This window comes from Cervus canadensis, chromosome 30 (genome assembly GCF_019320065.1).
Source record: "Cervus canadensis isolate Bull #8, Minnesota chromosome 30, ASM1932006v1, whole genome shotgun sequence".
NCBI classification, from domain to species: Eukaryota; Metazoa; Chordata; class Mammalia; order Artiodactyla; family Cervidae; genus Cervus; species Cervus canadensis.
The window spans coordinates 41,767,279-41,787,395 of NC_057415.1; the positions used below are offsets into that span (position 1 = coordinate 41,767,279).

At 46.5% G+C, this 20,117-nt stretch overlaps 1 protein-coding gene across 2 annotated transcripts; it reads left to right on the forward strand.

Annotated features, from left to right (window-relative positions):
• The first annotated feature begins 102 nt into the window (after positions 1 to 102).
• On the forward strand, positions 103 to 20,117 carry LOC122431639 (protein CutA homolog). Of its 2 annotated transcripts, XM_043452875.1 has the most exons (7): positions 103 to 2,412; positions 3,806 to 4,037; positions 7,810 to 7,958; positions 12,874 to 12,933; positions 14,903 to 14,948; positions 15,192 to 15,241; positions 18,538 to 20,117. In XM_043452875.1, the coding sequence occupies exons 2-7, from the start codon at positions 3,969 to 3,971 to the stop codon at positions 18,635 to 18,637; spliced, it is 474 nt and encodes a 157-aa protein (XP_043308810.1). In that variant the 5' UTR covers positions 103 to 2,412; positions 3,806 to 3,968; the 3' UTR covers positions 18,638 to 20,117. The 2 variants fall into 2 exon arrangements, with proteins under 2 accessions (XP_043308810.1, XP_043308811.1); XM_043452876.1 differs by lacking the exon at positions 15,192 to 15,241.

Sequence of the window (20,117 nt, forward strand, 5' to 3'; positions counted from 1 at the left end):
CCGGCGCAGCCTCCCTTCCCTGAGTTTTGGCTGAGCCCAAATCGCCCGGCAGCACCAATAGCATTGCTCAGCTGCGGGGCCGCGCGCGTTCGGGACCTGCTAAGCCTCGCGATACCCGGGCTCACTAGGGTCGCTGGTAGTTACGGGGTCTCAGCCGTGCGTCATCATGGGTACCGCTCAGCGGCCCGAGTCTCTGGTCTGTTTGCTGCTGGCGCATTGAGCGCGAAGGCTGGGTCAATGTCCGGCAAGCGGGGTGGTGAGAATGAGAACCAGCCGAAGGTTAAACGGCCTTGCCGTCGGCCCCCTGGCTCTAAAACCAAGCTGTGGTGGAGATTTAGGCCGCCAGGGCGGAGCGGAGGCGGTGAACATCCTGCTCCCGGGCCAGACATGTATTAGAGGAGGCGAAGGGTCAGGCCTCTGGAAGATGAAAGTTCTCGAGAAGCTGGAAGAAGGCGTGAGTAACACCGACCTGGGGCCGTGCACACCCTTAAGCAAAACGAGAAGGCCGTCGGGGCCAGCATGGAGAGTTTTTCGCGCGTCTGCTCCTAGGTGCTGTGCATTCCCAAGGATGTAAACGTCGAGAAAATGGAAACTTCAGTTAATCTTTTGGGTCTAGGATTGGCGGCGGCGGGGGGGAGGGCGGCGCGAGCCGGCGATTTCTGTCGCTGAAGGCTGTCCGCAGCCAGGCCAAGCAGGTTTACATGCAACTGCTGGAACATGCAACTGGCAAGGACAACCCAGATGAGTTTCATGCGAGCAAGGGATGGTTTGAGAAGTTTAGAAATTACTAGAGACTGCGAAATTCGAGTTTGATGGAAGATCCGTTAAATACCCAGTCACCACCCACGTATTCCAAGCAACTCTAGAAACTGATCAGAGCTAGAGGCTTTAACCTCAATAGGTCTTCACCATCAAGGAAATGACTCTGCTTTGGAAGTGCTTGCCTTTGTGTACTTTTGGGGGAAAAGACAGAAATCCGGGAAGCTCAGAACGCTAAGGACAGATTTCCCTTAGATTTTGTGCCTGTGCTGCAGGTGACAAAATGAATAACCCGTTGTTGCTTTATGAAGACCCCAAATTCCACTTGTTTTATGAAAAAAGATATAAAATGCTTTCTCATTTTTCTGGCGATCACTAACCTTATCGTTAACAGCTACCCTCATTTTGGATTAGCTCCATAATGGTTTTATTCTTTGAGCCTGGAATTATTTAACTTCCCCAAATCTTGCCTTCAGAGTATAGCTAATAGTGATCCCAGTCACCCAGACTTATTATTCCTTGCTCATCCCCACGTTGTTACTATGTTTCTCTGTCTGGAATGCAGTAGCTATCTTTAGCCTTTGGATCAGAGTATAATTGAAGCATTCATGGGGTATTACACTGAGGCATACGTTTGACCACTTTGCCCATAGTATTGGAAAAAAAACAAAAACCCTTTTCTCACTTTAAAAGAAACATGGCAACAATTTAACACTGCTGTTGCTTTGGTAATAATAAAAGAGGTGATGGATGATAAGAAAAACCAGATGCTCTTGATAAAGCTTGGTGGAAGCTTTGCTATGATGTTATGAATGATTATTCATGTTTCCCTGGAGCTAAAGAAGAAGCTGAAAAAAAATCATAGTCTCCAAATTGGATGGGCTTTAAATTCATCTTATGAAACTTAAGTTTCAAGCTTTGGCAGTAACAGACAGTCTGTGTCTTGAGATGATAGATACACGTCTGAACCTTGAGAGGGAGAAGGCAGATCTTTGGAACCAGAGATTAAGATGAACCTAAGGAAACAATGCTGTCCTACACCAGGTGTCAGACCTCATCTGTGCTGCGGCTCATATGGATTCTTTCCTGGATCGAGGTTTGGCCTTTAAAAGAGACTTCAATAAATTGCTGTATACTTATAGAAGAGGTGCAAAACGAACCTTCAAAATAAAGTAGAGGAGCTGAAGAAAGAGAAGGAAGATACAAACAGTATTGTGGATGAACGAGGGGTACAGAATCTGACTCTGAAGTCTAAGTTCCCCTCTGAATCCAGTAAGGAGGAGGAAAGAGAGAGAAGGGAAGATGCCCTCAGAAGAGCCTGTGATCTCAGGTGGTGGCACCGAGGCTCTTAGTAGAGCTGAAGGATCTGCCAGGGCCACAAATGCAGAATTGGACGTTTGGAATCTGACCTTGGAATTGACTCTCAAGAGAGCAGAGGTGCCTGAGTTGAAGGAAGAAGAGAATCCAGAAGTGGTTTCTTCCAGATAGCAGTTCATCCCTTGCCATCCTTTGCCCCAACGTCACCTTCCTCATGACCATCTTTATTATCACCGGTCACGCATCCATATCATTTAGTCATTCAACAAATATTTATTGAATGTAATCTGTGCAGGAAGCTGTGCTAAATTCTGGGACATCATCTCAGGATCTAAGGTAAAATGGTCATTAACAGTGACCTTTCCTATTAATATAACGGATTTAAAAGATCATAGTCTTGATTTATTTTAGTGGACTTTGACTATAAAGGGTTTTTTAAGGACCAGTCAGCCTCATTTTTTTCTAACCCTGTTTTTTTTTCATACATGCTAAGTTCTTCAGTCACAACTGGAGATTTTCTGAGTTAACCTTGTTTGGTAGTGGCATGAGACTGCTCTTGAAATGCTGACATGGTCTCACATTTTATAAAACACTCTTACATTAATCTCCTGTTAATCTTCACTTTGTACCTATGAAAGAGGTATTAGCTCTTTCTTTACCAAAACGAAAAAAGCCCCCAAAGCTCAGAGAGGTTAAGTAATTTGCCTGAGTCTACACAGCCATCATAAATGATAGGACTAGGGCTTGGCTAGAAAATGTTATCAGGCCTTTTAAGAACAACAGTCCCGAGGAGCAAGGCAGGCAGGTAAGCAGGCAGTCAGACACAGAAGCTGTGAGCTGGCAGCTTGCCCACCAGCTTGGGGATCAGGTGTGTTTTGTCTGCCCAGGTTAAAACAATTCCTAATTGGTTTTCAGCCTTCCCCCACCCGCTTTGCTAGAGCTACTGTTTACATAGAATACAACTTACCAATTTAAGTGTGCAGTCTGTTGAATTTTTTTTTTTTTGAATTTTTTAATGTTTGTGTAATCACTACTACAGTCAAGATAAAGAGTAGTTTTCCTTGGCTTAAAATTTACTTAGGGTCTTACCAGCAGTGTGATCATGTAAAAATTAAGAAATTTCACATTAAGAAGCTGGATTAAAAAATTGAAAACCCTGGCAGCCGTGGACTCTGCATCCCCAAAGGGCAACAGTCAGTCATTAGCTTGCTGCTTTTGAGTTTGTTTTAGCCGCTGATGTTAAATGCTGCCTCAGAAGTGTGGACAGAGTGCCTTGGGGGAAATGGGACCTTGGGATTAACCTTGGTAAAGGCTGCACAGACCAGCTGGCCTTGAAAGAGGGGTGAGTTTACAGGGAGAGCAGTCAGCAGCAGGAGTGTTTTAAACCGGGGAGGATTAGAAGGGAGATCCTGTGGGGGGACACGAAGTCAGCCATGTGTGGGCCTCATTTACTTGGGTTTGTTTTTATTTTTTTTGGTGGGATGGGCCTCAGTGGAAGAGTTTTGTGTATTTGTGTTTCTGGGCTGTGGTTTCTGAAGGTTTTATATATCTAAGAAGCTTTAATCTGTACACCTCAGGGGATTTTATGGTTTTTGGTATGTGTGAGAATGGGGAGGGAAAATTAGTGTTTTTATTTTTGCAGGGGTTGGTTTGCACAGGGTGTTTGGGTTATATGTTTTTAGAGAGCTGCCCCGTGAAAAATGAGTTCCTCTTTCCCCGCCCCCTCCAGCCTCCTTCCGGCCAGCCTGGCTGGGACCTGGCCGGGCAGTGGGGCAGGCAGCAGGTGGATAGAGGAGAGGGGGCTCAGGCCCTTCGAGCCCACCCGTCCGCCAGCGACTTTCCCTCAGGCTGCAGTTCCCATAGCCTCTGCTGGCTTAGTTACCAGCGACGCCATGGACAGGCTGGGCTCACGGTGCCCTCTGCCAGGCTACGCACGGCCCTCTATCCTGATATGCCTCTTGGTGAGTGTTCCACAGCACAATGCTATGAATCCTCTCGCCTCTAAACCTCCAGCCTGGGGATTGAGGGAAGGAGGGGCTTTTGTGTTGTATACTCCTGGGATTTTGAGCTGGGGGCAGGCAGGTAGGGGGTGGATGGTGAAATCCCTGGAGGTGCCACCCAGTGTCCTGGAGATTGTGGTGTGATTCTGAAGCTTAGCAGCACCCCTTTCTGCCCTGCCTTTGAGGAGTGGTGACCGGGCTGTTTCACGGCCCAGGAGGGTGGGGTGGTGAAGGTGTCTGCTGGCGCGTTCTCACCTAAGGGCCCCATGCTAGTTTCTTGTCCTCTTCCCAGTGCGGTTACCATCTCATTGTTCTGGGGGCTTGGTTGTCTCATCTCTGAAGTATCTTCTGATGTGGCTGCAGAGTACCTGTGAGTGGTGCTGGTGCTAGCTGCTCTTGAGGTGGTGGAAAGGACTGTCGAAGGCCAGGGGTCTAGCCCAGCTCTGCTGCTCACCTTTCTGGCAATTTCTTCCCCTCTCTGGCTCTTAATTAACTGGCACACATCAGTGATGCTTAACATTTTGGGGGCTATAGATTTTCTGGGGGATGTGTGTGTGAAAATTCTGGATTTGCACCCAAGGAAAGTGTATAGATAAGCACAATGTTAATTTCAGGAGTATTTACAAATTCCTTAAAACTAGGTATGTTATAAATTTAGAAACACTAGGTGGTTTCTGAGGCCCCTTCTGCCTTAACACAGATTGTAAAGTCAACCATAAACTCTTAAGGACTTCCCCAACAGTCCAGTGGTTAGGACTCCACGTTCCAGTGCCAGGGAGTTGGGTGTGATCCCTGGTTGGGGAACTAAGGTCCCGAATGCCTTGGGGTGTGGCCATGAAATTAAAGAAAACTAAACAAAACCATAACCTCTTAAAGGTTAGGCAGATACTCCAGTACCAAAAAAGGAAAAAGGCAGAATGAAGTAATTGAAAGGGTACATAAAATATTTAAAAACAATATAAAATTAGAAAAGATGTAAAGATATGAAAATGTTATAAACTTACAGTAATAAATATAATGTTTCTATTAGGAAATACATTGATATGTGTATTTTGCATGTAATATCATTTTCTAATGTACTATAGTCCACCTTTGATTCCAAACTGACCTTTCATATCTTCTGATTCTTTGTTGATATGGTCCACAGACACTTCTCAAGTCCATACCTCTTATCAGGGCTTGTAAAGTGCTGAGGATACAGAAATGAATCAGCTCACATCCAATGAGGAAGATGTATGTAAACTACTGTATTTCAGTGTGATCAATGGTACAGTAGAAGGATGTTTAACAGCAATCCTGGCCTCTACCAATGGCATTTCCTCCCCAGTCATGACATCAAAATTGTCCCTAGATGTGGCCAGATGTCCCCTGGGACAGGGGCAAAATTGCCTCAAGCTGAGAGCCACTGGATTAAGTGAAGCTGAAATAACCCCACTGTGTCACTTCCTACTGATGCTCCTTACAGTTCAGAGAGCCCAGAATGGGAGGCAGGAGTTTGGATTTAAGTCTTGGTTCAGTCACAGGACTGCCTCAGTTACCTTATCTGTTAAAGGAAGGACTGTCTTAGGTAATACCCAAGTGCCCAGACTACCTCTGAGTGCACAAGAGTTTCAGTACATTTTAGGTGAGTTTATATTTAATCCTGTGAGCTCTGTGTTCCACTGATGAAAAGATGTAAAGATACAAATATTATAAACTTACAGTAATAAATATAATGTTGGCTGAAATGCCCTAGATCTCTCCTAGGAATGGCTTCTTTGGTTAGGGGACAGACCATTGCTCCTTTTGTTTAGAGTCTGTGCTGAAAGACACCTTAGAGTGTGTATCTGACACCCCTTAGAGTGTTCTAGTATGTCCGATTCTCTGCCAAAAGCTCTGTGGATGACCCAAATGCCCTACTTACTTCACAAGACTGTTTAGTGTCCATCCCAGCATCTTGCTGGTGTATGAATTCACCAGTCTGCAGGTTATTTCTTGAGAACCTGCTGTGTGCCATGAACTCTTCTGGGGACACAGTGATGAGCAAAGTGTGGTTCCTTTCCTTATTGGATTAGTGGTCAAAAACTGTTTTTCCTCTCTTGTTTGAACCCATGGCAACTCTGAGGTAGGCAGCACAAACATTGCAATCTCCAATTTCTAGGTAACATTTATAGAAGAGAGAGGAAGTAACTTGTTGAAGACTGCAGAGAGCTGTACTAACACTAGGTTTTAAATCCTGCTGTTTAGTGCCTTTGTTTTATATCCTATATAATCTAATTGAGTTGTCACTAACAACTTCCTTGAAAACCCTGGTTGTTGTTGTGCGGTCACTGGTTTAGTTCAGAGGGCTAGTATGTTGGACTGGAGGTTTTGGGGAAGGTCATGGGAGGGAATGAGAGGCCCACCCCAGACTGAAGCTAAAGACATAAAAACGCTACTCAGGCCCTGCCAAGATGTAGGAGCCAGGCAGGGCCAGGCGATAACGTAGGAGTGGGAGGACAGAGGTTTGTTTGACGAGACATGAGCCCCAGACTGGCAGGCAGGAGAAACGTGTTCTTGTTCCGTCTTGCCTGAGTCACAGTGGGGCTCCTTGCAAGTTGCCTCCATCTCTATTAATGACTCTTCTGTATCCCCCAAGCAAAGAACCCTGGAAGATGTCCTCCAGTTCTTTTTATTTCTTCTTATTTTAGATGTTTTATCATTAAAATAGCAAGAAAAAATTGTATCTTGACTGTCTTTTCCTCTCCTGTTATCAGTGTCATTTTCTTACCTCAGGGTCTTAATGTCTTTTTCCTGCAACATTGTAATGGCCTTTGAATAGCCTATCTCTGATCACTCCCCATCCTCCTTCCCATTACATTACTCTGCTCAGCCTGGTCATGTTATTACTCTTCTACTTAAGAAACCTCCAAAAGCACCCTATCACCTGAGTACAAACCCCACATTCCTTAGCCTGACCCTTTATAGTTCTAGCCAGACGCATTTTCCTCCCAATTTCATGCCCACTGACTAAGACCCATGCAGTCTAGATAATTCATCTGTCCCCAGATACCTCTTGAGTTTGCACATGTTAACCTTATCTTCTTTTTCAGTCCTATTATTTCAGTTCCAACTGGGATGGTACCTTCTCTTCAAAGCCTTTCCTGCCCCCAACAGGTGGAGCCTTCCTGTTGAACCTCCCCCATCTGCCATAGTAGCGCAGGTCCCATTGCTTTAGCATTAGACTTCCTTTTCCATTGGCCTCCCCACAGTGCCTGGCCTGTACCTGTGGTGGCAGGTTTTTGCAGTGGGAATGGATTTCAAGTTATCCAGGCTCCACTCCTGTTCTTGGCTTCACCAATTAAAAGCTGTGTGATCTTTTTTTTTTTTTTTTTTTTTGGCCATGCCACCTGGCTTTTTGGTTTCACGGGGGTCTTAGTTCCCCAACCAGGGATCGAACCTGGGCCCTGGAAGTGAATGCGCCGAATCCTGACCACTGGATCACCAGGGCATTCCCAAAGCTGTGTGATTTTGAGCAAGTGTCTTGATTTTTAAGCCTTTTTTTTTTTTTTAAACCATTTGCAAAATGCAGAGGAAAATAATCTAGGCATGACAACGTTAAGCACTGAAGCTCAATACTGACTAGGAATTACTTTGTGGGTGGGAAACGGGGATAAAAGCATGTTGCCCAGCGTTGGTTCCAGTCTGCTTGAGCTTGCAGGTGGAGAGCTGGTCACGCCTCTGCTGATCTGTGCTTTGCTTTCCCCCTGTGTAGATCCTGACAGCCTGTCTCCTGACATACCCTGTGCTCAGGACCCTCAGCCTGCAGCTCCTTTCCGTTGTCACTGGCAGCTATGTGTCCAGCACGTACTCCATTGTTTTTGTCAACTGTCCCAACGAGCAGATTGCCAGAGATATTGCCAGGTACGGGGAAGGGGCTGAGGTGCTGCCCCCAGGGCTCGGGAGCCTCTTCCAGAGGGGCCCCTTCGGGACTCACTCTCTTGCTTTTGACGACCCCATCTGTCCGTGAGGGGCTGCACAGCTGCCTCATGGGGGCGATTTGAGAGGCACGCGTGAATGACACTCGGATGGATCCTGTTTCTGGGCCTGAAGATGTTGACTGGTGCCAGGGGGCAGATAAGAGACCTGAGACCCAGAGAGCTAGGCGCCTTGCTCAGGTGGAAGCCTGCAGGTTGAGCATTTAACAGTTCTGATTCCTGACCCAGCTCTCTTTATTTCTGGAGATAGTCTTTGCTCAGTCCCAGAGAGGTGGACCATGACAGGAGGAGGAGGAGGAGACCACTTCCAGGTGTTTGGCGAGTTACTGAAAGCAATGGTGGAGAGAGCCCACGAACAGAGTGGGAATCTTGGCTCGGTCTCTTGGCTTGACCTCGGGCAAGCTGCTCCCCTTCTCTCAACCTTAGTTTTTTGAATTATTGTTATTGAGAGGATTAAATGATACGATATCTGTTCAGTCCTTACTCCATGGACTCAAATGTAACAGATGCACAATAAATGTTGTATCTGATTCCCACCCCTCCCCCTCACTCCGTTTTTGTTTTTTTGGCTGCACCGAGCAGCTTGCGGTGTCTTGGTTCCCAGAATGGTGGTTGAGCCCAGAGCCGCAGCGGTGAAAGAGTCGGGTCCTGACCACTGAGCTGCTACGGAAGTTGCCCCTCCTTTATAACAGCAGCTCTGAAGAGGGTTAGTGGGGCTGAGGGCTAATAAACTTGACTTCTAGCTCCTCTTCTTGCTCTTCAATTTCGCATTCTTGAAGTTTGGTGCTGGTTATAGTGTTTTAGGTGTTGAATCTGGTCTTTGGGGGCACACAGCTGCCAAATTGATGGTCACAGGTTAACTTTGGATTTGATTACGTCTTTCCTGCCCCTAAACAGAATGTCTATTTTTTTCCTTATTAACATTGCTTTTGGAGAACAGCTCTTGTCTGAATGAGCATGTGATTACTCCAGAAATATGACCTCAGTTTTTAGCAGCTAGGAATTGAAATCCGTTCTGTGCTTCTGGTATACCCAGGGCCTGTGCTGAACTCATTGGACCCCTGGATCAGCCACTCTGGGTCCTGTCTGGAGCAACTTCAGGTGACACCTGTGAGGTGTTGGGTACTGGGAGGAAAAGAGCTCTAAGGCCTGGATTCTGAATAGTGGAAAGGCCAGTTGAGGGGAATGGATTGGTTTCAGCTTGGAGATGTCTCTGCCGTCTTGCATCCAGGGTTGTTGATGAAAAGTAGCAATGGATCTCATTCCTTTGTAGGTAACACATTTTCTCTCTGCTAGTTTTTAGGAGCATATCTTAATGTTCAGTTGTTAACTTTGTAAATATACTCTCTCTATTCTTTCTGCGTCCTTTTCCTGGATGTTGAATTCGTTTTCTGTGACTGACTTTCTAGTTTTATTTAGACTGAATTCTATAGTTTCCTTTTCAAGGTTTCGAATTGTTTTTAGTAACCCAGTGCTCTTGTTTTGTAATTGTCTGATCTTGTTTTATAGATGCAATAATCTTATCTTTCTGCAGATAGTAATTATACTTTTTATGTTTAATTTTTTGCAGCTTTATTGAGGTATAATTGTCATATAACATTGTGTAAGTTTAAGATATACAACATGATGATTTTATATATGTATATATTGCAAAATGATTATGACAGTAAGGTTAGTTAAAACATCCATCATCTCAGTTACTTTTTTGTGTGTGGTAAGAACTCTTAAGATCTACTTTTAGCAATTTTCAAATATACATAATTGTACTTATTTTGAAATCTTGGTTTTGATTGTCTTATTGATTTGTCTTTCTCAAGTAAATTCTTCTTCATGGTTGAATTTTAGTTTCTCACGGTGTTTGACTTCTTCAGATGCGTTCCTCTCTCATCTTCCTAGTGATGCTGACGGGGACGTGCAGAAGCGCAGCACCATTTTCACTGTGTGCGGGGCAGGCAGGTGGACGTTCTGCCGTCCAAATCAGGTCCTAGGAAGAATTTATCGCTTCAAGAAGTATTTTCAGAAGGGTCAACCTGTATGATTCAAACTTTGACTATGTTAATGAAACAATATAATTTTATAATCTTCAAAATTCTCCAAGTTGCTGGAGGCCAAGTAAACCAGATCACTACCAGTTTTTAAAAGATTCAAAGGCTCTTAAACAAGGAAGTCCCCTGACACGCTCCCGTGCATGTCTCAGGGCTGCTTTATTCTTCAGGGCTTCCTTCTGGTCGCCAGTGCGTACAGTGCTCTTCCTGTGCTCCGGCGTGGCTAGGTGAGCAGCGTTTCCTGTTGTCTCTGGCGTGCGGTGTGAAAGGGAGGTTGCAGTGTCTGTGCAGCCCACCAGCTGAACTGGAAGTCTCAAGTGGAGTCTCCCTTCAGCTGTTCCGTTCACTAATGATTCATTTGGAATAGAAGAGAGGCAAATAGATTTCGTTTCCAGGGTTTACAGGAGAGAGTACGTAGGTACGTGGTAGGGAGGGCCCCACAGATGTTGGCTGGCAGGTACGGCAGCGCCGCCTCCGGGGCTGGTGCTGGGACCAGGCCTCTCGGCTCTAGTCTGGGGCCCACTCTTCTCTGCCTTAGAGCTGCCTCTCAGCTCTGGTTCAGCTCCATTCTGGCTCCTGGTAATGTTCCTAGAGCTCTTTATTGACAGACATCCTCTAAACTGGAAAAAAATCTCTTGTTGGGGCTAGGGTGAAAACCTGAATGTGGAACTAGTAGACCTGGATTCTAGTGTCCTCTTTGCTGAAAACACCACATATGACCTTAGACAAGTCTTCTTTCTCTGGGCCTTGGCCTCTGACATAAGGAAAGGGGATTAGACCAGGGTCACAGGCACAAATAGCAACAGGCAGGCCACTTCAACCTGAGTGAAGTGGGCTGGGGTGTCACGATGAAGAAAGGCAGTGGTTAGCGGCCCTTATGCATCCCAGGTGTTGGGAGGAAGGAGAGTGGGAACTGATTGACCTGAGAAGCCCCTGTCATGCCTAGAGGTCATAGCCCCTGCTCAGCTCTAGCTGAATGTGACCTTGTAGGACTACAGGTCCAAAATGTTCTAAGATTCATTTTTTGGTGAAAAGCGAGGTAATGTGTATTTTTGAATGTAAAGTACCCTGATTGTAAATACTGGTAACAAAGTCAAGACTTTTTAAATGCTGTGAGAGCCAAACCATGTGTCGGGTCTGTGAACCTTTAGCCTGTGACCCTGCAGTCTCTGGAGACCCTCGGAGGTCTGTCTGTCTTCCTTCCGCTTCACTCAGACGAGCGCGGGGGCTTGAGCTCCCGTCTGTGACTCACTGCTGGACTTCGTTGTGTGTTTTATCCATCAGCTGGTACATTTGTTTTCTCTCTTTTTCGCCACAGGAGCATTTTGAATAACATAGTCCTCCAGAACTTTACAGTCTTTTTCCCAAGTACAAGTTGCTGTGATTAGTCACTGAGGAGTTCACACTGCCAAAGAGACTGGAGGCCCGTGAAGCAATGGATTATTTTTTTCCTAAAGATTTAACTCACTCCCTGTTTGCATGTCACTTTTAGAACCAGTGAAATGTAATTTCTCAGCAGATGACTTGATTGAGTGAGCAAGACTTGTGGAAGTTGCTTAAACAGGTTTGGGCCGTGTGCCTCTCCTTAGAGTCAGGGATTTATTTACCACCTGAAACTTTCCAAGGGCATGAGGGTGGTGATAATACCACATTAATGTGGAACCTTAAATAGAACACTGTTCAGCCGGGAACCTGGGAGAAGAGAAAGTAGGTCAGTTCTCTTGGCAGCGGTCAAGGAAAGGTGGGATCAGTAAGCAGGGCTCAGATGCGTTGTATTTGGCAGGGGCCACACTCTTTAGAGAACTGAGATAGGCCTCCGTGGCTGATGGCAGACCTGAGACAGGTTTGTCCGGGCCTGCCTGATTCCCAGGGCTTAAGGTTTGATCCTTGGGGACACTTCCCTGCATCGACGACGTGGTGGTGCTTCTGTTTCTGCGACACTTTGTACTGGTTCAGGCACATTTCACTGTGTTCACCAGGCCCCGCATAGGATCAGACTGTCAGAGCGAGAATTCCAGTCTGTGGTCTGTCAGAAAAACAACCCAGTGCTTAGAGGTCTGCAAAGGCAGTGATGGTGCACTTAGGACTGTGGTAGGAAGCGCCACAAAATTTAGAAGTGTAAAGAGCCCGTGTTTGCCAGTCACAGGACAGGATGCCTTTTTTCTCTTTTCTTGCTTTTCCTTCAAGTTGTATCAGCTCCATGTGGTCATCAGACACTTCCGACAGGTAGATATCATGTGAAAGCCTAGTACCTACCCAAGAGAGAAGAGGAAAAGAAGCTGACATCATAAAAGGGGTATTTGGTGGTGAAAAGGGTTGGAACCCATTGACTGAAGCAGTCCTCTGGTACAGCAGCAGAGTCGAGTCGAGTGAGGCGGTCGTGCGTGTCTTGGATAGGTGCTCAAATGCTGATTTCTGGAGTGAAAGGAGGAGCTGGCGTAAGGTCACACAGCCATCCTGCTGCAGGGCTGGACTGGAATCGGGTCTCTTTGTTCTCCTTCCGGTGCTGACAGATTCCCATTCCCCAAGCTGACTGGGCCTGTCCTTGAAGCAGCCTTTGCATAGCTGCTTCCCTACTTTTCCCACTCAGGGAAGGACTTATAAACAATTCTGTCTGCAGAGGGTCTGTGCATGGGAGTTATGGAACATATTGGTTTGACTTGGGAGGGGCACTCTAAATGGTTATCTATTTAGACTAAGGTTTCCTGGGAAATTCCCAGGAACTCCTGTATCCTGTTCCATCCCTTCAGATGCTGGACACTTGCCCCAGTAACCGGCGTGCTCTCTCTGCTTTAGGGCCATCCTGGATAAGAAGCTGGCTGCCTCTGTGAACATCCTGCCGAAGGCCTCCTCACTGTGAGTTCTGCCATGGCCAGTGGAGGGGTGTGAGCATGCTCCATCAGGTCCTGCCTGGTGGAAATTCGGGCACTGAGCTAATGGGAAACTGAAAGAACAACTCAAAGGCATTTACTTAACCAATACTTCACTGTCGATCTGTATTCAGAGGAAATCAACCAGTGGGTTTATGCCATTCAGCAAAAGCAAAAACAGGCTATGTTTAGAGAAGGCAGAAAAAAAATCTACAGTTTAGGAACAGTGAATCTTGTTTCCTCATTCTTTGTTTAAATCAGTCAATCAGTTAGCTTGCTGTTAGCAAAGAAGTCAGACTGGGTAAGCCAGTCTGAGTAAGCCAGCTAAAGATATCAGAGATTATAATTTCTATTGCTTTTGGATTCTCTGAAAAACTTTGAGTTTGGCATATGTGACAGGCTGTTTCTGTGTATTGTCTGCCTTTCATTTTATCAGCTCTTTCACTTAAGCCAGGCCTACACCATTTCCCTCATCAAAATATTTCAACATGGGTGGGAGGCAGGAGAGAGGTTCAAGAGGGAGGGAGGGGACATAAAGCACCCATGGCTCATTTACGCCGATGTATGGCAGAAACCAACAGAATACTGTAAAGCAATTATCCTTCAGTTAAAAATAAATAAATGATAAAAAACAGTCTCTCGGCATCCCAGTGCTACCCGGGCAGGATTAACTCTCTGGTCAGCCTGTTTCTCACCTCCTTCCTGCCTTGATGAGAGAGGGAGCGACGCCTGTCCTAAGGTGAGAGCAGGGACGTGCTGAAGCACGCACGCTTCCCCTGCCCAGCGGCGATGCACCGTGGTGCTCCCATCACCGGTCGCTCTGGCTGCCAAGTCTGGCCGTACTTTAGATGCCTGTGCTCCATCCTGGATCTGTTTAGTCTCCCTGAGGATAGGGCTTGAGTCTCTGAATTTTTAAGAGGTCACATTAAGTGATTCACATAAAGCCAGTCTGGGAGCTAGTGCTTGGAAGCTAGGACTTTCAGCCTGCCATTCTCCTCATGTTCGTCCTTCCTTGTAGTTCACCCTTTTACCACAGCTCTGCGGGGTGAGGCCAGGGGCCGGAGCCATCTTAGACTTGTCAGCACAGATATTCTCAGGCCAAATTTCTCTCCCTCCCATGACGCTGTTCTCTTACTCTTTTTCTGAACATGTCACTGACTCTGTTTTGAATTTTCAGACCTGCTTCTGTATTTTACAAGGCTTGCTTCTCCCCTGAATAAGTCCTGTGCTTTTCCATTTATCGCTTGGTGGGCACTTAGCTTTGAGAGTCAGTGATACAAGTAGCACCAGCCCAGAGGATGGGGAGGTGCATGGAAGCCAGGAGTATGGGGTGAGCACTGAATGAACTGGAGATGCCCACTTTGGAGGGGAAACATAGGAGTTTCTGCAGGGCTGTCACAGAAGTTGGGGAAAGCAATTGGGTGGCACATGTTGGCACACCATAAGAAAAACCATCTCATGTGAAAACCGTTAAGGTAGATGGACTTCTTCAAGAGACAGTGAGCCTCTTACTTCCAGGAAAGTTAAGTCAGGTGCTGGAAGCATGCATTAGAATGTTTAGACTAGATGACCTATAGGGCCTTGGCCAACTCCAGGCTTTTTCATATGAGCTTGGAAAGATTTTAAAGTTTCCACCTTAGTAAGTCAGCAGATTGGGCCGGGTTTATTTCACTGAGCTCATCTTGTAAGTGGACTTCCCTGGTAACTCAGCTGGTAAAGAATCCGCCTGCAATGCAGGAGACCCTGGTTCGATTCCTGGAGTGGGAAGATCCCCTGGAGGAGGGCATGGCAACCCACTGCAATATTCTTGCCTGGAGAATGCCATGGACAGAGGAGCATGGTAGGCTACAGTCCATGGGGTCGCAGAGAGTCACGACTGAGTCACACGACTGAGTGACTAAGCACAGCACACCTTGTAAGCACGATATTTCTTTTTTTGTTGTTCTTTTCTCCAGATACTATTGGAATGGAGAAATAGAAGAAGCCACTGAGGTCCTGTTGGTGAGTGAGGCTGGGGGGATGGGGCCTTAATCGGGAAAGAGTGAGAGCAAAGTTCCAATTAAGTATTAGCAAAGATCAGCTGACTGAGGTTCTTGCCCCACACAGGATGCCCCGTGTCCATTTGTAAGTTAGTGACTGGGCCTGGAGACCTGGAGGAGTGCTGTTTCCTAAAAAGCCAGAGGAATGGAGGGCTGTGTAGCTGGAGCTGAGATCCTAAACCAGTGATTTATTTTTCTTTCACAGTTAATAAAGACAAAGACTTCCAAGATCCATATGCTTTCCAGCTACATCAGGTAATAGCACCATTTCCTCCCAGCCAGGGACCTGTTGGTAACTAAGTGAGTGAGCTTGAAAAGTAGGTGACCTTGAGCCTAGTCACCAGCCTCCCATGTGACCTTGGCTATGACCCTGTCCCATAGACTCTCTACCTATAAAATGAGTTAGTGGTGTTTTTTTTTTAATTAGTTCATTTTTTAAAATGTTTATTTATTTGTCTGCACCAAGTCTTCCCTGATATGGTCTTCCCGATATTAGGGCTTCCCTGATACCTCAGTTAGTAAAGAATCTGCCTGTAATGCAGGAGACCCCAGTTCAACTCCTGGGTCGGGAAGATTCGCTAGAGAAGGGACAGGCTACCCACTCCAGTATTCTTGGGCTTCCCTGGTGGCTCAGCTGGTAAAGAATCTGCCCCCAATGTAGGAGACTTAGGTTCAATCCCTGGGTTTGGAAGATCTCCTGCAGAAGGGAAAGGCTACCCACTCCAGTATTCTGGCCTGGACAATTCCGTGGACTGTATAGTCCATGGGGTCGCAAAGAGTCAGACACGACTGAGCAGCTTTCACTCACTTCACCAAGTCTTCATTGCAGCGTGTGGAATCTTCAGTTGAGGCCTGTGAGGTCTTAGTTCCCTGACCAGGATCAAAACCAGGCCCCCTGTATTAGAAGCACAGAGTCTCAGCCACTGGACTACCAGGAAGTGCCTGTAAAATGAGTTATTAGTTTCAAACCAGTGATTCTCAAAATTTTGGTCTCAGGATCCCTTTACACTTTTAAAAATTACTTAGGACCCAAAAGAGCTTCACTTATGTGGGTTCTATCAAAGGTTACTGTATTAGAAATTAAAGCTGAGAAATTTTTAAGATATATATTTTTCATTGAAAATAACAGTAATAGAATAATAACATATGAATGGAAGTAAATACAGGCATACCTTGGAGATATTGCAGGTTTGGTTCCAGACCACCACAGTGAAGCGAGTGATGTCACTTCTTGATTTCCCAGTACATATGAAAGTTACATGTTTACCCTACATTGCAGTATAAGTGTGCTAACAGTAGCATTATGTCTAAAAAAAAAAAACAAAGTACGTACCTTAATTTAAAAATACAAAACAAAAAATAGTTATAGTAATATCAAAGATCACCGATGTCAGATGGCCATAAGAAATATAATAATCATGGAAACGTTTGGAATTCTGCGACAATTAGCGAAACACAACACAGGAACACAGCGAGGGTGGTGTCAGCAGACGCGCTCAGTGCGGGGTCCACAAGCCGCCAGTCTGTAAAAAGCGCAGTGTCTGCCCTGAAGGGTGCGCAGTAACGCAGTATGCTGCTAATGCCTTCTCATGGGAAGTAACCGTATTTTCCAAATATCAAAAAAGTGAGAAGAATGGCATCTTTCTATACTTTTGCAAAATCTGGCTTAATAAGAGAGCTGGATCTCCTCAAAAGCATCTGTTAAGTACTGAGACACTTTCAAGTTCATGGTGATGTAGTCAATTTTTCCAAACTTCTGACTTTGCTTAAAACATGAATTTTTTTCTTACTTACAGTGTTTTATGACTGTACAATGTTACACAATGTGTGGTTTCTGCTATACGGCAGAGTAACTCAGTTATGCATATATATATATTCTTTTTCATGTTCTTTTCCATGATGGTTTATCACCGGACACTGAATGGAGCTGCTTGTGCTGGAGAGTAGGACCTTGCTATTTACCCGTCCTGTGTATAATAGCTTACCTCTGCTAATCCCAGACTCCCAATCCTTCCCTCCTCTACCCCAAAACAAATTTTTTTTAATGAATTTTTTGACTGGCAATAAATGATGTAAATTGTCATTTGAGTGATGGGCCAAATATTTGTTCATATTTGAGACAATGTGTACCTAATACTCAAAGCTGAGTCACCTTAATTTGTGAAATTGACAGACAATGATGGTTACTCAAGCGTGAAAGTAAAAATGGTATACTGTGGAAAAAAGGTCTAGTTTAGCTTGTGACTCAGTCAGACAAATTTAAGACAAGACTGAACTTAGGTATGATAGCAGAAGTACTTTATGTATACTTCCATTTTGTCACACAGAATATTAAAAAGACACTCAAGGGTCAGACTTTAATAAAAATAGTAATTTTTGCCACATTATCAGAAATGTTCTTAGGTGAATTTGACTTTAAAAACAATGCATGTGCGTATGCGGTGGTGAAGAACACAGTGGCGGCCAGCCTGGCGTGGTGCTGCCGTCCTGATGCATGCTAAGGTGTGACCGGTTTTACCCGTCATTGCTTTCGCACCATGAGTGCAAACGTCAACATAGTGAAAAGATAAATAACAAATGAGTATTGTTGTGAAAATAGTTTTGGCCTCTTGGACCTCCTGAAAGAGGCTTGAAAGTTCCCCAGGGGTCTAGGGAAGAACCTAGAACCACTTGGAGAACCACTGGTCTAGGTGTACATGAAATAAATTAGGAAAATTCATTCTTCTCAGGCACCAGATAAAATTACGCAGCCTACTCCTACTGTTTAAGCAACTGTGTGTGCACATGTTGTGATTTAGTAAGCAGCCTCTCTCATGAGAAGTTCTCTGTGCCTAAAGTCAGGAGAGCAGAGGATTGTTGCCCTGGCAGACAGGTGGGACTGAGGCCCAGTGTCTTCTGCTTTTTCAGTTTGCAAACTGGAGAGAGCTCATGTGCTGAGGACTGGGTGAAAGAGACGGGGAGAAGGGAGAGACGGCTGTGCGTCTGGATGGTCAAGGAAGGTCCCTGGGGAAAGGCCATTGGTTGAAATGAGCCTTGAGGAGTAGAGAGGCTTTTGATTTATCAGCAGGAGTAGGGAGGACTTTCTGGGTGAAGACAGTACAGAGGTACAGGGGAAAGGGGTTGTTTGGGGAAGGCACAGTGATAAGTGAAGGACAGTAATAGAGACAGCAGCTGACATTTACCGAATGTATACAATGCCAGTCACTAGCAGCTAAGTGCTTTATATACCTTGCCTCATTTAATCCTCAGCAATCCAGTACTATTTTCACCCCCCTTTTGTGGGGGCTTCAGCGAAATGAAGAGATATGTCCATGCTTACATGGTTAGTAAGTGGCAGACTTAGAATTTGAACCCATGTCTGTGAGACTCTAATGCCATCTGGCCTAATTTATACTTGGTGACAGATGGGTCACAGGCTTAGGAGTGGTGGGCCGTGGGGCCGGACAGGTGGGCTGCAGGCCGACTGCGGAGGGCCTCAAGGGAGGCTGGCCAGTTGGGTTTTATGGCATAGGCTTACATGCCACTCACGGGACTCTGCTTTCTTCCCAAAGGTCGGTGCATCCTTTTGAAATCCCAGAGCTCTTCAGTCTTCCCATGGACCAAGGAGATGTGCACTATTTACGGTGGCTGGAGGAGGCCTTGGAGGAGTGAGTGGGGCCTTCTGTGCCTCCTGCTGGGTGCTCTAGCCATCATTATCTGTTCTCTGGCTGAAGGGCGGCTTCTGTCTGCCTCCTCGCATCTCTGGATTCCATGCTTTTATCAGCACAGAGGACCTAAGTAACTTGTGGAGGGTGAAGGTCCAAGACCCTTGAGGCTGGAAGAGGATGCTGGGCCAGTCAGGCCAAGCAAGGACCCAGTGGAACTTGTCTCTGAGTGCCTCATGCATAAAGGTGGCCAGGAGTGGCAAGGTCGCAGTGAGGGTGAGGCTGGTCTTCTGTAAGTTCATTGAGCCTAAACTGAGTGCCAAGTATGTTATTACTGTCCTGCTTCTGATGAGGAATGACCTGATGACCTGTCACCCAGAAGTGTGTGGGGGTGAAGGTCACCTTCTAGGGGAGCTGGAAGCACTCTATCCAAAAGGATGAATCGCTAATGGTGTAATGTCAGGGACAAGCAGGATTATTTCCTCTAGCTGAAGGTAATTTTGTTATTCCTGAGTCCTGAGGAAGTGGGCCTGGGAATGGGCTTCCTGAGTGCAGGGAGGGCTGGGGAGGGCTCAGACACAGCCTCAAGGACTGAGAGCTGGCCTTGACTCTCTCCTCGCCCGAAGGTGACAGACGTCAGAAAGCTGCGGTGCCCTGCTCAGCAGAGACAGGGGTTCTGAGCCCACCATACCGACCTTCCCACGTGAGCACTGAAACGAGCGTCCTAAAGTGGGAAGAACCCAGGGGAACTGCCGGGTCAGTGTTTTCCAGACTGGCTCCACAGAACCCCAGGGGTTCGCCGGAGGTGCCCTGAGGGCGCCTCATGCTGCGGCCAGTGCAGTCGTGCTTTTATTACTAATTTTTATGTATTGAGCTAAGTTTTTGTTGTTACAAGTTTGTAAGCCAGTCTTACAGATTTTGTAAGGTCCAAGACCCCTGAGACTGGAAGAGAATGCTGGGCCAGTCAGTCCAAGCAAGGACCTGGTGGAATCTATAAAGCCAGTTTTATAGATGACTAAAAGGAATTGAACTGCCCTGAGGTCCAGAAAAGGGGCGGCTCCTGTTCCAGAGGGGACAGCCAAGGCTGCTCCTTCCGTCTGCTGCCCTCCTAGCCCTGCTCGGTGGGGCTGGTGGAGGAGCCCCAGGGGGTGAGGGGAGAGCCTGACCTAGGCCGCCTCACGGCTCTGCCACAGGGTGACCCCGCCTCAGGGCCCTTGGGAGCCTTGCCCCAGCTCACTTTTCCACCGCCACCTTCCACCCGTGGGTGGCTCTGGTGTGCCAGGCTGTTACCGTTTGCGGCCACCGCCTCCGCCTGAGCACGCTCTGCACAAGTGCCCGAGAAGTCTGACTGCCCCTCTGCAGGCCTGGCGTCCAGGTGGAGGGCTCTCCCCTGCCCTGCCGTCCTGCTGTCTCTGCTCATCACAGTCGGCCTCCGCTCTCTAGACTGTGCGCTGCTCGAGGGGAGGGGCACGCTCAGAGCTGCTTGG